A 17,943-nucleotide genomic window follows, 5' to 3' on the forward strand; every position below is an offset into this window, starting at 1 on the left:
TGTAAAAATAAATAAAATCATGCAAAATAAATAAAAAAAACATTTTTTTAAAACCCCCCCCCGTCCCGGCGAGCTCGCATGCAGAAGCGAACGCATACGTGAGTAGCGCCCGCATATGAAAACGGTGGTCAAACCACACATGTGAGGTATCGCCGCGACCGGTAGAGCGAGAGCAATAATTCTAGCTCTAGACCTCCTCTGTAACGCAAAACATGCAACCTGTAGAATTTTTTAAACGTTGCCTATGGAGATTTTTGAGGGTAAAAGTTTGACGCCATTCCACGAGCGGGCGCAATTTTGAAGAGTGACATGTTGGGTATCAATTTACTCGGCATAACATTATATTTCACAATATAAAAAAAAATTGAGCTAACTTTACTGTTGTCTTATTTTTTTATTCAAAAAAAGTGAATTTTTTTCCAAAAAAAGTGTGCTTATAAGACCGCTGCGCAAATACGGTGCAAAAAAAAGTATTGCATTGACTGCCATTTTATTCTCTAGGGTGTTAGAAAAAAAAACAATATATAATGTTTGGGGGTTCTAAGTAATTTTCTAGCAAAAAAACCTGTTTTAAACATGTAAACACCTAAAATCCAAAGCGAGGCTGGTCCTTAACCACAAAGGACATAAATCCAGTTTGTTTGCACCAAATGCTTTTTCAAACCCAGATATGACCTTGTTAAAGTAGCAGTGACATCATCACTGTGCTGTGCATAGCCTGGGCAGACAGCAGAGCTGCGGGAGGGACCCAGCAGGCTCCGCCCACTACAGGCTGCCTGTCTAAAACTACAGGAGGGGGGCGGAGACAAGACCAGTCATCCTGCACAAGGAGAGAGAGCAGCAGTGAGCGGTCTTTATTACAGGAAGTTCCTAAGTTTGCACAGATCTGGAAGAAATACACAAAGCTCACCGAGATTCAAGGAAGAATACACATGACCAATGGATTTAGACAATATTTGCTTATCCCGGAGTTCATCTTTAAAACATAAAGTAAGACTACGAATACTCAGAGTGTCCTTGTAGAACAGCAACCTGCATTTAACTACATTCCAGGATGAGATCTCAGAGGGAGGATGTTTACGGTAAATATTGATTTACTTTTCTGTTCTTTGGCATTCAATAATGTGTGTGGGACTAAAATAGCAGCAAGGGCTGACTTTAAAAAAAAAATAATTTAAAATTGCCGTGTCATCACAGCATTGCCGAGGATCTAGATTTTCCTGAACGGTTTATTTTTACAGCATTTCAATGCTATTTTTTTTTCTTTTAAACAATTGCAATTTAAAGCCAGTGCCATGTGCCCAGACACTGCATGAACTGGATTACACTAGTATGTAAAAGCTGCACCAAGGATACAGCGCCTTGAAAAAGTATTCACACCCCTTGAAATTTTCCACATTTTGTCATGTTACAACCAAAAACATAAATGTATTTTATTGGGATTTTATGTGATAGACCAACACAAAGTGGCACATAATTGTGATGTGGAAGGAAAATGACAAATGGTTTTCAAAATGTTTAACTCTGATACCCCTAACTAAAATCTAGTGGAACCAATTGCCTTCAGAAGTCACCTAGTTAGTAAATAGAGTCCACCTGTGTGTAATTGAATCTCAGTATAAATACATCTGTTCTGTGAAGCCCTCAAAGGTTTGTTAGAGAACCTTGGTGAACAAACAGCATCATGAAGAACAAGGAACACACCGGACAGGTCAGGGATAAAGTTGTGGAGAAGTGTAAAGTAGGGTTAGGTTATAAAAAAATATCCCAAGCTTTGAACATCTCACAGAGCACTGATCAATCCATCATCCGAAAATGGAAAGAGTATGGCACAACTGCAAACCTACCAAGACATGGCCGTCCACCTAAACTGACAGGCCGGGCAAGGAGAACATTCATCAGAGAAGAGCCAAGAGGTCCATGATAACTCTGGAGGAGCTGCAGAGATCCACAGCTCAGGTGGGAGAATCTGTCCACAGGATAACTATTAGTCGTGTTCTCCACAAATTTCACCTTTATGGAAGAGTAACAAGAAGAAAGACATTGTTGAAAGAAAGTCATAAGAAGTCCTGTTTGCAGTCTGTGAGAAGCCATGTGGAGGACACAACAAACATGTGGAAGAAGGTGCTGTGGTCAGATGAGACCAAAATTGAACTTTTTGGCCTAAAAGCAAAACACTTTGTGTGGAGGAAAACTAACACTGCACATCACCCTGAACACACCATCCCCACCGTGAAACATGGTGGTGGCAGCATCAATGTTGTGGGGATGCTTTTCTTCAGCAGGGACAGGGAAGCTGGTCAGAGTTGATGGGAAGATGGATGGAGCCAAATTAGGGCTGGGAAAAAAATCGATTTAAATCTTGAATCGAGTTGAGAGGTCAAATCGATTCAAAATTTAGGCAAATCGATTTTTTTAGATTTTTTTTTTTTTTTCACCGCGCCGGTCCGGAGGCGCTGCGGGCATGAGTTTTTAGGCGAGGCCGCGGCTTCGGCCTAGTTCGCGGCTACGGCCGGACGCCGCGGACTAGGCCGAAGCCGCGGCCTCGCCTAAAAACTCATGCCCGCAGCGCCTCCGGACCGGCGCGGACACCGCGCGGGCCTGAAGAACTGCGGGCAAGGAGTTTTTAGGTGAGGCCGCGGCTTCGGCCTAGTCCGCGAGGCCGGACGCCGCGGACTAGGCCGAAGCCGCGGCCTCGCCTAAAAGCTCATGCCCGCAGCGCCTCGGGACCGGCGTGATTTCCAAAAAAAAAAAAAAAACTCGATTCGAATCGTGAATCGAGTTTTTTTTAAGAGAATCGAAGATTTTTTTTTTTAAGAAAATCTCCCAGCCCTAAGCCAAATACAGGGCAATCTTAGAAGAAAACCTGTTAGAATCTGCAAAAGACTTGAGACTGGGGTGGAGGTTCACCTTCCAGCAGGACAACGACCCTAAACATACAGCCAGATCTACAATGGAATGGTTTACATCAAAGCATATTCATGTGTTAGAATGGCCCAGTCAAAGTCCAGACCTAAATCCAATTGAGAATCTGTGGCAAGACTTGAAAATTACTGTTCAGACGTTCTCCATCCAATCTGACAGAGCTTGAGATATTTTGTAAAGAAGAATGGGCAAAAATGTCACTTTCTAGATGTACAAAGCTGGTAGAGACATCCCCAAAAAGACTTGCAGCTGTAATTGCAGCGAAAGGCGGTTCCACAAAGTATTGTATCCACAATGGCTCAAAAGTGATATGGTCCAGAAATATTTAGACAGAATAAAGGTGGATAGAGCACCTGGACCAGATGGCATCCACCCACAGATCCTAAAAGAATTGAGCTCTGTCATTTCAAAGCCATTTCAAAAGTCTTTACCAAGTAACTATAGACCTGTTGGTTTAACTTCTATAGTTGGGAAGATTCTTGAGAGTTTAATAAAAGACCACATAGACAAGTTCTTGCTGGAAAAAAATAATTTAAGCAACAGACAGCATGGATTCATGAAAGACAGAAGTTGTCAAACCAATCTGATTTCTTTTTATGAGGAGGTAAGTAAAACCTTGGACAGAGGGGTGGCTGTGGACGTGGTATACTTGGATTTTGCAAAAGCGTTTGACACAGTTCCCAAAAACACGGCTCATGTGTAAGGTAAAGTCTACAGGCTTGGAAAGATCAGTGTGGGGGGATCATGGTATGGGGTTGTTTTTCAGGGGTTGGGTTTGGCCTCTTAGTGCAAACCTTCTGTAGTACAGCTGCCCTCCAGAGCCCCACTTTTTACTTACCTAAATCAGATCTTTCCAGCGACAGAAACGAGCCCAGCAGCTCCAGCCGCTGTCTCGGGTCCTCATTGGACAGATTGATAGCAGCGGGAGCCATTGGCTCCCGCTGCTGTCAATCAAATCCAGTGACACAGGGGGCAGGGCCGAGTCGTGTCAATGGACGCAGCAGCAGGACTCGGGAGCGCACCCGCATGAGTGCCCCCTTGGAAAGCGGGTCTCCGAGAGGGCACTCGATGCGGAGAGGAGCCAGGAGCGTCACTGGGGGGCCCCAGAAGAGGAGGATCGGGGCTACTCTGTACAAAACCTTTGCACAGAGGAAGTAAGTATAACATGTTTGTTATCTAAGAAGAGAGAACACAGGAAGCGTCACCTAAGTGCATTATTACAAGCACATTTTAATGGCAAAGTAGCTGTAAACACTCACAAGAGGAAGTAAAAACATAGGCTCATCTGTAATCTGATGTTGTAGTGGGATCCTGGGGCTCCAGGTGTCCATGAAAGAATCCAATGTGGCCCAGAGAGTCAGCAGCCCGTCCCGTGGCCACCAGGAAGGCTCCAGGAACCAGCCTGGAACACATGGAAATGACGTCACAGGCAGCTGGGCTACGTCCGGGATCACTGTTACAGTTCGATGGGTTGGGCAGATAGGCTACGCGCTCGGAGCTCAGCTCCTTCTACAGGTGGTGGCAGCATCATTCTGTGGGGATTTTTTTTCAGCAGTCAGGACTGGGAAACTGGTCAGAGTTGAGGGAAAGATGGATGGTGCTAAATACAGGGATATTCCTGAGCAAAACCTGTACCACTCTGTGTGTGATTTGAGGCTAGGATGGAGGTTCACCTTCCAGCAGGACGATGACCCCAAACACACTGCTAAAGCAACACTTGAGTGGTTTAAGGGGAAACATGTAAATGTGTTGGAATGGCCTAGTCAAAGCTCAGACCTCAATCCAATAGAAAATCTGTGGTCAGACTTAAAGATTGCTGTTCACAAGCACAAACCATCCAAATTGAAGGAGCTGGAGCAGTTTTGCAAGGAGGAATGGGCAAAAATCCCAGTGGTAAGAGGTGGCAAGCTCATAGAGACTTATCCAAAGCGACTTGGAGCTGTGATAGCTGCAAAAGGTGTCTCTACAAAGTATTGACTTTAGGGGAGGTGAATAGTTATGCACATTGACTTTTTCTGTTATTTTGTCCTATTTGTTCTTTCACAATAAAAAAAAAAAATCTTCAAAGTTGTGGGAATGTTCTGTAAATTAAATGATGCAAATCCTCCAACAATCCATGTTAATTCCAGGTTGTGAGGCAACAAAACACGAAAAAATGCCAAGGGGGTGAATACTTTTGCAAGACCACCAGGCATAAAAAGGAGAAATGGTTTCATGTTTCTTGAATTGTAGTGAGTGTTCTCCTCTCCTCTCAACATTCCCTCCACCTATCTCCCCCTACAGTTTTATTTCTGACTTTAGCCACAAATGCCCAGAGGTGAACAAGTAGAAAGAAACAAACAAAAGATATGACAAATAATGAATTCTGCGGCCTGGTGCTGCCCATTCTAACCCGGCTGCCCTAGTAGGGATTAGCCCACGACTGCAGTTATGGTAGATAATACAGCCCTGGCGGGGTACCCTGAGCTCCCACAGTTGCAATGCAGTAGAAGTATAGTAGGTGTAAAAATAGAAGAGAATCCATCTTGTTCCGATCTGACTCCAATAAACGTGACAATAATGTTGATTTCCGTTAATGTCCATTGACTTTGTGTTGTCAGTTTCAGACACTCAGTGCTCTGCCTGCGAGACAGCAGCTCCCAGCCTCTGATGATGAAGCTGCAGTACCTATTTGCTTTTCTTGAACACAGTCAGGTAAGTGGTTTATTTTTTTGGTTTCAGTTTTTTTTAAAGCCCAACTGAAGTCACAGAATTCGGTTTTCAGCCAGATAAACGTTTTATCCACAACCTCCATTCTCTCAGATTTATCTTTTGCTCTCCTTTCACAGCAGTTGGACAGTATGTCTTAATATGATGAGACACCAGGGTCAGACCACCCTGCCCCGGTGTACAATATTCTATTACATGCCTGGACAGACACCCCCCTTTCACCCACCACCGTGTATGAGGATGCACTCATCGATGCCAGCATAGAGCACTGGAGGGGGGGGGGGGGGGGGTGAAAGGAAGCAAGTTTTCATTAAATTGACTGTAATGCTTTGTTTTTTTTTTTTTTATTTTTTTAACCACTTCAGCCCCGGAAGGATTCACCCCCTTAATGACCAGGCCATTTTTTGCCATACGGCACTGCGTCGCTTTAACTGACAATTGCGTGGACGTGCGATGCTGTACCCAAACAAAACTGATGTCATTTTTTTTTTACCTATTTTCTTTTGGTGATATTTGATCACCTCTGCGTGTTTTATTTTTTGCGCTATAAACAAAAAAATAAAAAAACAACATTTTACTTTTTGCATAAATACATATACCCCCAAGAAATGTAGAAAAATAAATTTATTCATCAGTTTAGACCAATATGTATTCTGCTACATATTTGTGGTATAAAAAAAAAATCACAATAAGCGTATATTGATTGATTTGCGCAAAAGTTATTGCGTCTACAAAATAGGGGAAAGATTTAGGGACTTTTGAAACTTTTAGCTGGACTGCGACATTGCAGCGGACAAATCTGACCCTAAGTGACACTTTTTGGTGACCAGTGACACCAATACAGTGATCAGTGCTGTAAAAATGCACTGATCACTGTATAAATACACTGGCAGGGAAGGGCTTAACACTAGGGGGCGATCAAGGGGTTAAGTGTTCCCTAGGGAGGTGCTTATTAATTGTGGGGGGAGTGGACTAACGGGGAGTAGAGGGAGATCTCTGTTCTGGATCACTAGGAACAGCAGATCTCTCTCTCCTCCCCTGTCAGAATGGGGATCCGCCTTGTTTACATAGGTAGATCCCTGTTCTACCTGTGTGGGGAGCAATCGTGAGTGGCCGGTGGACATCGAGTCCGCCGGACCCACGTGCACGCTCCCCACCTTGTGCAGCGGGCGTGCCACCGGCAGCGTGCGCGCCCTGACGATCGCATGCACGGAACAATGTACGGTTCGCACAGCTGAGCCGCCTTGCCACAATATATCTGCGGTGGGCGGTCAGCAAGTGGTTAAAATACCAAACATGTTGAGAGAGAAAAACGCTGCTAAACGCAGTATATAAAAGGGGCAAAACTGATGTTTGTAAACGTCAGTTACTAGCTTTTAAGTTTCCAGTGTTGAGAGGAGGTTTTCAAACGACATGTGTACATGAAGCCTAACAGTCCATGTTAAAACCAAAGGGTTTAGTTTGCACACATTTGCAATTATATGTGTAAGCTGCAGCGGCCACGTCACGGCACCCAAGTGTACTGTAGTCCGAAACTTCTTGTTTTTAACGTGAACTGTAATGCCACGTACACACAAGTGGACTTCTCGTCGGACTGAACTCCGAAGGACTTTTCAACGGAGTTCCGACAAAACGGACTTTGCCTACACACGATCACACCAAAGTCCGATCCTTTCAAACGTGATGACATACGACCTGGGCTAGAAAAGGAAGTTCAATAGCCAGTAGCCAATAGCTGCCCTTACGTCGTTTTCGGTCCATCGGACTAGCATACAGACAAACGTTTTTTTCGATAGGAATCGAGTCAGTCGGAAATATTTGAAACTTGTTCTATTTCTAGGTCCGTTGGAATTTTCGACAGAAAAGGTCCGATGAAGGTCTGATGAAGCCCACACACGATCGAATTGTCCGCCGGAATGATTCCGTCGGACCTTTGATGCCGAAAAGTCCGGTCGTGTGTAGGCGGCATTAGGGTCAATTTGGTTTGTTGCAGTTTGAGTCCTAACCTGGTCTGTAACAAGGACTAAAGATATTTAAAGGTAGATGTCCATATTGACCTAAAGAGTTCCCATGAGCCTGTGGAAGAGGTATAAAGAATTTTAACTTGGAAGAAAGTGAACAGATACTAGAAAAGTCTACTGAACTGAGGGAATTTTTGCTTTTTTTTTGGTATCCTTTACCGCTAACTATCATTCTTTTGACAACTGAGTCAATACATTTGTGCAAAAGAAGGTTGGAGGCCTTGAAGCCTTTCAGTACTGGAAGGTTCAAGGACTGTCCGAGTGCAGCTACAGGCAAGATCACCGGTAGGGAAAGCAGGAGAGCCTGTTAATAATTAAAAACGTTGACCAATTATGTTTTATTTTATTATTATGTGAAAATATTGTAAGTGAAATTGATTCAGTTTTGTGTTTTTGTTCCACAGCGTCCAGCAGTCTCACCAGAAAGTTTTTTGGCTTCTTCTTGGCCTCCTTGGTTTACTCCCGGCATTCAGCAAGACTGCTCAGAATATCTGAAATATCTCCTAGATCGGTAAGCAGAAGCACAACTTCATTTTACCACAAAAACAATACCTCTCCTTCGCTTTTAACAGGGGCATTTTCCAATTTTAACCCCACACCACCTTCTCCCTCTCTAGGGCAGTGGTTCTCAACCTTATTAGGACCAGGACCCGGTAAATTCTTCGGAAACCTTCTATGCTCCAACATTAAAAAAATTCAGTTCATACTCACAAAAAAGTATGGGAATACAAAATATGTACTGAAATTCTGGAAGGCTTTGGATGGGACTGGGTGTCACTGTGGGAGGAAAGAAGGTTTTGGAGAGGGTTAGTAGTCTCTGCAGCAGACATAGTGGCCTTTTAAGTCATGAGGTCTCTAGAAGGAGCTGGAGGCAATTTTGGGGGATGGGGCCTATATGGGGCTGGGGGCGTTGTCAAATGTTGGTAGGCATGAAGGGCTCCTAGGGTGGCTGTGGGCACTGAGAGGTTGTGTAGTGCCTATGGTAGCTGGGAGACACTATGGGAGCTTAGGGGATAGGCCGCTAGCTGGAGGTCCTGGAGGAAGGAGACTGTGGAGTGGCAGTGGACTATGGCCCATTATTTGAGAACCACTGCTCTAGAGCATGTCTCTGTTTTTTACTCTTTTCTGTAGTGAAAAGCAGGCTTGTAAAATTACCAGGCTTGTAAAGTCCTTGCAGGAGTTTCTTACTGACGTAGGCACACCACCATAACTATCTCATAAGAGCCCTTTTTCTACATAATTTTTGTGGGCAGGAAAGGAGAAAGGTAGAGTTCTGTAGTCTAGTGGGCTTACAACACTCATTGCAATTTAGGTGCAGAAAAGGCACTATTTTATCAGACCAAATAGAAATGTAAGAGCTCACTGAAATTCTAGCAGATCATCAGGTATTTTTTGGACCTGCAACATTTTTATGGGTAAAACATAGGGAAATGTGTATGTGTTGCAGAGATGTACTGAATGTTAAGCATACACTATAAAGTATTTTTTACCTTTGTTAACATTTCTTTGTGACACCAAAGTGTGACTTCTTTCTTTATTTAAGGTATTTTTTTATTTTTGAGATTTTTAGCTCTAATTTTCTGTTCTCCTTAAAGGCTTCATGAAGAAGAGAAAACTGGAAAGAGAATTTCCCAAACCTTGGCCCAAACTAGCAGTAGTTTACAATCGAAGAAGACCCTCTTGGGCAACAGGACATTAATAGAGCAGATGTTCGGTGGAAGAATTGTTACCAAAATTCGATGTCTGAAATGTCAATGTGTTTCGGCAAGGGAAGAAGCCTTTACTGACTTATCTTTGGCTTTTCCTCCAAGTGACTGCACCAAAAAAAAGCTTCCTCAAGCTCCTAATTCTTCCTCTCCACCAGAAGAAGTGGTAGGACCATATGATGCTCACACAAAACCCAAAGCTCATCCCTTACAAACCACGGACTGTCTAGATGATGTCAGGTGGCAACAGAAAATTGAGGAAAATCGAGGTAAAGTGAGCCCAGCTGAAGCCTTGAAAATTCATGGAAAAGATTCCACTAAGGACAAAGATGAAAATAATTGTATGGTGGTTGGCTTTCGGAATTTGAGCACTGGCAACTCCTTTGAAAAAGCGGGTCCCAAGAAATGTTCCCTTGCCCTTACTGATCTGATCAACCATTTCTTATGTCCAGAGATGTTGACCGCAGACAATAAATATCGATGTGAAACTTGTCTGTCCTTACAAGATGCAGAGAAAATTGTGGAGCTTTCCACTGGTCCACGATACCTTATTTTGTCTTTGCTCAGGTTTTCATTTGATTTGAAGGCCATGAAGAGGAGAAAAATCTTGGACAATGTATCCATTCCAATGATTCTCAAGTTACCTATCCATGTGCCTTCTTCCCCTCAGCCAGAGAATGCATCTATAGAAAGGGGCAGTAGATATGCCTCTATGAAGGTACACCAGTCTGCAACCTATGACTTGTGTACCGTAATTGTACATTCTGGACTGTCTTCCGAAAGCGGTCACTACTATTGTTATTCTAGAGAGTGCATGGACACTGAGAGCCACAAGCCGCCCAGTGCTGATATGAAAAGGTCTGCTCCTGACAAACATCTGGACATGGAAATCCAGTGGTACCTCTTCAATGACACCAGAGTGACCTTTTCATCCTTTGAATCTGTCAGCAACATAACATCCTTTTTTCCCAAGGATACAGCCTATGTGCTCTTCTACAGGCACCGGCCATATGGCCTTCCCGAGGCAACACAAGACTTAGAAGCAGCCAAGCCACATGGTGATACCTCTCTGAACAAGGAGCTAATGGAAGCAATTACTAAAGATAACATCAAGTATTTGCAGGTGAGCAGGCATTTTTTTTTAGCTTATCCACTTCAGTCCCAGAGCCATTTTGTAAAAAAATTTGCACACATGTTAAAAATACAAAGCAGAGACCCTGGAGAATAAAAGGGTGGTATTTGCTATTTTTATGTTACATGACATTGGCACAACAGTTTATCAAACCCATATTTCTGGTAAAAAATACACATTATAGAAGTTAATTGTAGTGCACACAGACACAATATATTACTCAATTATTTGGTAAAAGACAAAAGATTAGGTTGTGCCAAGTAAATAGATACCCAACATGTAAAACCTTAAATCTGCATGCTAAAAAATGTTGTTAAACTTCAGTACTCAAAATTGTGCAAAGGTGACACTTTAAAAGCCCCTACAGGTCATCATTTTAGATTTAAGCATGAATACGTGGGCATTGTATTATTGCAGTCGTATGTTTTTGTATGTAGGCGTCCCAGTGCATTTATGTATGTATGTGGGGGTGGGGGCTTTTAAATTAAAAAAATATATATTTATCACTTTAAATGTTTAAAACCTTTCTACAAAACTTTATTGCTGTCACGTAGCGGACCAATAGACCCCTATGTCATAACATGTAGGTTCTGACAGATTCTGTTAATGGATAGACCCCTGATGTGTCCCCTACACTCCACTGTAGCTAAAAGAGCAAAGATCGTGCTCCATTAGCTGCTTCCCCAGCCAGCGCTGCCAGAGAATGACAGCTCTGAACCAGGAAGTGATGTAATAATCACTGTATTATGTCTGTGGTCATGTGTACCCTGCTACTTGTAAGGGGGCTTCTGATTGGCCGACTGTTGGTGCCAAATCACGCAAGCTCCCGCCCTGCTTCTTCTAGAATAGGATTACAACCCACGGCTGGTAGTTCTTAGCCTTCGCCATATTGTGCTCCTTGCCATAGGCCTTCCAACGTTATCCCCGGCCATTAGCCTTTATATTCACAAGAAAGCACCACGTATAAGTTATATTTTTTGACACATTACTAATGTTCTTCAAAGAGGGCTGTGATACATCACATCACACAGACATGCCAACAGGTGTTTTCTGCATACATCGTCATACACATAAGTGGCCAAGCTGTAGTAGTCATTGTGAAAGCCACACACTGCACATCACTGATAGGCCATCTTCTCTTAGTATATCTCTCTCTCTCCTCTCTTTGGGAGCACCACAAGGACTCAACTTCCCATATACTATAACTTCTCTTCAAACAGATTCACAAGGTGAAGCATCCTGCTCTGTCAGCTGAGAATAACAAGGTGTCTTCTACAGTATTCCAGTCTCTCTTCTATGTTCCCCTCCATGTTACACTCTTACTTCCCTAGTAGTCACTCAGAGGGCCCTGACTTGCCCGTTAGGCTTTATGCATCCAGCTCACATCTCCCTTCATGTCGTTCCAGGGACAGAACTGCTGCAGCTGCACCTCTGAATTCAGTACACTTCTCCCAGGTGTCATTAGAAGTCCCAGGGGCATTAGTACTCAGAGAACACTAGCCTGGCCTAGAAGGCCTTTTGCATCCCACTCGCAGTCCAGTTAGACCAGGGATCCCCACACTACGGCCCTCCAGCTGCTGCAGAACTACACATCCCATGAGGCATTGTAAAACTCTGACATTCACAGACCTGACTAGGCGTGATGGGAATTGTAGTTCCTGAACAACTGGAGGGCCATAGTTTGAAGACCCCTGAGTTAGACCATATTTCCAGTCCACTTAGACCATGTTTCTTGAGACAGGACAACCACAGTTGGCTCTTCTGGCTATTGGACTATCTCACCTGGGGGGCCCTCTGCCCTATGCAGGGCTTTTGCAGTAGCTGGTTACATCTGCAAGGCTGAGGGATCTTTGTTTCCCATGCCCCATCTGACTAGGACTTTCTCCCTCCTGGCATTTATATGGGTGCTCTCCATGTATTTTTTATTTTAATTAAACAGGATTAAGTTATGTTTCTTTTTTGCAGTGCATATAATTCTTACCAGAGAACCTATTAAATTAAAAAGTGTGCTTTTGCCATGAGAATTAAAAATTATATGGATAGTAGAAGGAAATTTGAACTGGCAGGACGGTTGATATCGAAAGGTGTTTTTAAAGTGCGCTTGTTCCAGAACTTTTGGATTTGTTTTGTATTTTTCTAGGAGCAAGAAAAGGAAGCCAGGAACACAGCAGCTTATATTTCCCCACTACTGAAATCTCCTTTATGGTGGCAGGACTTCGACAAGGACAGCGATGATGATGGCTCGTCAGGAGGACTCGGCCCATCTGCTGGAGGGGCTTCTGGATCATTTCATGGTCTGGTGTTTTAGAAGATCCTCACGTGATGACCCCTCAGCATAATCATTGCGCATATTTATTTTCCCTTGACCAGGGTATATAGACTGCAGATTATAGAAGGGTGGGTGCAGCTGATGGGACCATGATCCCTGATCAACACCATCAGGAACACGCTGAGACTTAAATCAAAACTTTAGCTTTACACCCAAGAAAAGAAAAAAACATAACTGTCTACCATGTGCATCCATTTACCATTTATCCATTTTTTAATTTCTTATCTACAATACCGGGAAAAAAATACCCACTAAAGGACTTCAGTGTAAACTATCCAAAACCGAACAAGGATGACTGCAGCAATTAAAATGCTCCCTTAAAAAGTATACTTTTATTTCACATAAAAATAAAACTCCTATAACCAATTAAAAAAAAACACCCTTATTGTTAGTCACAATATTAATATATTATTGTTATTTCAGCAACATTACCCCAAAAATACACATCCAATGTACCCAGCAGAAGAATCTATCTATCATGATATGGTCTGATTGCTGAGATACAGTGGTGTGGGCTAATTATCAACAACGTTTCTAGCTTACAAAAGATTTTGTTTAAAAAAGAATATTCATCAAATGGCAACATTTCCTTGAAATGCCTCAACTCAATTTTGCTTATCCCTTTTGGCCATACACACATCAATTAGATTTTTTTTTTTTTTGTCTTATATAAATGTTTAATTTGATCTGGGATTTTTTAATGGATATTATTTCGATCGACCACGCATCTTTTTGTTGGTTTCAGTTAGTTTCAATTTTGTGAATAGTTTTAAGTGAATAGTCAAGGAAACTGTTTAAATATCACCACTTTTACCATTTAAATCGATTTTGCATTTAATTGAGAATATTTTTAAAAATCCCATCCCTGAAAACCTTTCAATCTGCTTAATGACTTTTTCTATTAGACCTGAAAAAATATTTTAGTGTTAGATTTAATTGGAAATAACCAATGAAAACATTACATTTTTGTTTTTTAATTCTTTGGTTTTTGAAATTACCGTCAAAAGGCCTAGAAACTTTTCCGTCTGCCTAATGGAATTTTATTAAATCGTAAAAAAAAAGTTTGAAAGATCAGAAAGATTTAGATTCAATTGAAACATTGAAAAAATACATTCATAAACCATTTGTTTTTTAAAATCTCATCAAATGGCCTGGAAACTTTTCAGTCTGCCTAAAGAAATTTTTATTAAGCCTGACAACATTTTTCAAAAATCAGTTTAAGATTCAATCGGAAGCTACTAATGAAAACATTAAATTGAAACATTTCATAAATCTTTGTTTTTTGCTTAAATCCCATTAAATGATCTGGGAATTTTTTAATCTGTTTAATGACTTTTTCTATTAGATCCAAGAAAATGTTTCAGATTCAGTTGGAAGTAACCAATATAAACATACCATTTTTTGTTTTTTTACATCTTTGATGTTTAAAATTACGTAAATCTTTGGTTTTTAAAATTACCATGAAAAGTCCTAGAAACTTTACAGTCTGCCTAATGGAATTTTATTAGATCTGAAAAAAAAATTAAAAGATCAGTTTTAGATTCAATTGAAAGCTACTCCTTATACCCATAGACTACAAGGAGGCCTAGGGGTCCCCAATGTCTCCAAGTACTATACAACGATGCAGATTTCCCCGTTGACCATGCTCCACGCGACCACAGATGTTCCTCTGTGGGTGTTATTTGGATTGCCCAACTGCAACCCGTCCTCGCTCCAAGCTCTGCTCTGGCTCCCTCATAAATTACGCCCCCTTTGAGCCCCGTGCTGCTGCCTGGTCTGCAGATTTGGGACTCAGTCCGCTACTCTGGTAATTTGATGTCCTCCTTTTTACCTCTACTCCCCATCACTCACAATCCTCTTTTCCCCCCAGGCCTTGAAGAGCCCCAGGCATTCTCTTGGTGGCTCTCGCATGGCTACCAACGGGTTCAAAACTTTCTTTCCTCCGGCTCCTTTCCTTCCTGGGAGACCATCCGAGAAACACATGACGCACCAGTTAGAGAGCATTATTGTTTCCTTCAGTTAAAACACTGGATTACTGCCTTGCGCCGCACGTGCACTTACCCATTTCAAAAAACTTTTTTTGAACACACATGTCAGCATGCCCCTGGGTCTCCCAGCCTCATCTCGGCTATCTATGCATCCTTGAGTAGACGTCCATCATCAGCACCCCTCTCTTATATGGCCCAATAGGAAAGGGACCTTCAGGCCCCCATAGACCGGGAAGACTGGAGTAAGGCCTGTAGAATTGTAGCCAAATGCTCATTTAATACAAACACCCTAGAAGTAGCATATAAGGTCCTATTCCGATGGTACTGGGTCCCGGCCCGCACAGCTCAGGCCTTCCCGCGAAGTACTGATAGATGCTTCCGCAACTGTGGACAGCGGGGTGATGTCATACACACCTGGTGGTCCTGCCCAAGACTGGTAGGGTTTTGGTCTAGAGTTTTTGGCTTACTGCAGACACTTTTCCATCTAACAGTCCGAAGGGATGTTAAGCTAGCCCTATTACATTGTGCAATACCTGGTTTGTTCGCACCACAGCAGAAGCTGGCCACTTACCTCTTTATAGCGGCTAAACGAACTATAGCTCAAGCCTGGAAGACCCAACGAGTAGCTTTCCAAGGGGTGAGGACATGCATGACTGCTATGTTACTTCAGGAACGAATGTCCAGTATTGTGAATTATTCACATGCCAAATTTCTCAAAATTTGGGAACCATGGATCTTTTATGAGTTTCCCACACTTCAAGCATCCTGCCCTTCTGTGGGGCTCCCGAGTCCCAGACCTCCCGTTCCCTTTCCCCTTCCCCCTCTCCTATCTATGACCCCCTTCTCTCTGCCTTTTTACTCTTCTCGCTTTCTTTCTGGTTTCTCACTATTCTGACTCCTACCATTGCCTCCTATGGAGGGGGGTTGCTGGAGAAGAGCCTCCCCTTCGGCGACGAATTTGGGGACAGGGCACTTTATGCAGTAGTCATTTTTTGATACTATCCCCTATTTTCACTATGTTACAGGATAATGTGAACGATATTGATCTTTGGTAATTTTTACATGTCTCTAGCCCCTGCGTGGGCGAACAAGCTTTTTACTTTTCTCTTGTTTACTCAAAAAAACTCAATAAACATATTGAAACGAAAGTAAGAACAACTTTAAATTGAAAAATACATTCATAAACCCTTTGTTGTTAAACATCTCATCAACCATTTTTCAAAAATCGGTTTTAGATTTAATTGGAAGTTACTAATGAAAAGATTAAATAGAAAAATTTCATAAATCTTTTTTTGTTTTTTTTTTTAAATCCCATTAAATGGCCAGGAAACTAGATTTAGATTTAATTGGAAGTTACTAATTAAAAGATTAAATTGAAAAATTTCATAAATCTTTTGTTTTTTTAAATCCCATTAAATGGCCAGGAAACTATCTGTTTTAAATTATTTATTAGTCCTGACAAAATAAAATATATAATAATATATTTATATTATTTAATAAGACATGGGACCATTCACTAAAATTAGAAAAGTGGTTTAACCTTAAATTGCGTAGAGGGTTCTTTACTGTAAGAGTGGTTAGTATGTGAAATTCCCTTCCACAATCGGTGGTCTCAGCGGGGAGCATCGATAATTTCAAAAAACTATTAGAGAAGCACCTGAACGACCACAACATACAGGGATATACAATGTAATACTGACATATAATCACACACATGGGTTGGACTCGATGGACTTGTGTCTTTTTTCAACCTTGCCTACTATGTTACATAGTTACATAGTAGGTGAGGTTGAAAAACGTTACATATGTAACTAAATAATAATAATAAAAATAATAATAATATTAATAATAAGTAAATAAAAATAAAAAATAGCTTTAAGTGTGGGTCAATTATAATTAAATTTAGTCAGAATATCACATCTAATGCAATGTTTCTCAACTCCAGTCTTCAAGTACCCCCCAACAGGTCATGTTTTCAGGATTTCCCTCAGATGAGACGGCTGTGGTAGTTACCAAGGCAGTGAAACTGATCAAATCACCTGTGCAAAATACCTGTTGGGGGTACTTGAGGACTGGAGTTGAGAAACATTAATCTAATGAACTGAATAATTCAATAGGTATAGCAGGTATATCCTCCCAGATAAATTGACCCATGTTTTACATTGTAAGCATTTTAAACATATATAATATCATGTATAATATATTACAAATCAGTACAATTTGATTAACATTATATACATTTGAATATTTTGAATGGGCATTTTTAAATTAAACTCCAGGCTGATTTAAAAAAGCCAGTTATGTATTAATTTAAAAATCAATACGTGAATTTTTAAGCTACAGTTTGGCAAAAGTACTTGTACCTCTCCTGATATTATCCTTCTGCAATCCCCAGCCTAGTAGCATTCAGACAGGAAGAGGGAGGAGCTAACCCTAAGAGCCAATCAGGTGCCTCTGCATTGCACTACCCTGTTTCCCCGAAAATAAGACCTAGCGTGATTGACAGTGATGGCTGAAATATAAGCCCTACTCCCAAAATAAGCCCTACCCTGTTTCTCCGAAAATAAGCCCTACCCTGAAAATAAGACCTACAAGGACTTTAACTAGGGCTTATTTGGGGGGTAGGGCTTATATTGCAGCCATCACCGACAATCACGCTAGGTCTTATTTTTGGGGAAACAGGGTATGCTGTTTATCTCACAGTGACAGCTTCCTCATGTCTATAATCACATCTTGCTGCAAATCTAAATCTGATTTAATTCTATTTATTTAATATTAAATTCATTTATGTAACAATTTGACTTAAATTGTATTAATAAAATAAATGTTATAATTTATGGCATTAAATAATGTATAAACTATTATTTGTTAAAATTAATGTAAGAATCAGTTAATTGATAGTACCTACATTTTGCCTTATAGTACCATGGCAAGTGCCTTAAAAAGTATTTAGTGGAATCCGGAGCTTGCAAAGACTTCAGTTGTCCCAAGTGGTGATGTATATTGACATTGTATTCCTTTATGTTATTTAGTGAAATAGTGCACACTATTACACAGCGTTAAACATAGACTAGACCCCGCCCTAGAGGAGCCTTCTTTCTGAAATCCATGCCACAGTCTTGCACACTTGTTA

The 17,943-nt window shown here is 41.5% G+C and overlaps 1 protein-coding gene across 1 annotated transcript in view; it reads left to right on the forward strand.

Annotated features, from left to right (window-relative positions):
- Positions 1–17,286, forward strand: part of USP35 (ubiquitin specific peptidase 35) — a 42,801-nt gene extending 25,515 nt beyond the window's left edge. The window contains exons 7-10 of the mRNA XM_073612817.1: positions 5,526–5,619; positions 8,060–8,166; positions 9,251–10,484; positions 12,634–17,286. Coding sequence (XP_073468918.1) covers positions 5,526–5,619; positions 8,060–8,166; positions 9,251–10,484; positions 12,634–12,801 — 1,603 coding nt within the window. The 3' untranslated portion in view covers positions 12,802–17,286. The remainder of the gene's footprint in view (positions 1–5,525; positions 5,620–8,059; positions 8,167–9,250; positions 10,485–12,633) is intronic.
- Positions 17,287–17,943: the final 657 nt, after the last annotated feature.

Source organism: Aquarana catesbeiana, linkage group LG02, assembly GCF_042186555.1.
Source record: "Aquarana catesbeiana isolate 2022-GZ linkage group LG02, ASM4218655v1, whole genome shotgun sequence".
NCBI classification, from domain to species: Eukaryota; Metazoa; Chordata; class Amphibia; order Anura; family Ranidae; genus Aquarana; species Aquarana catesbeiana.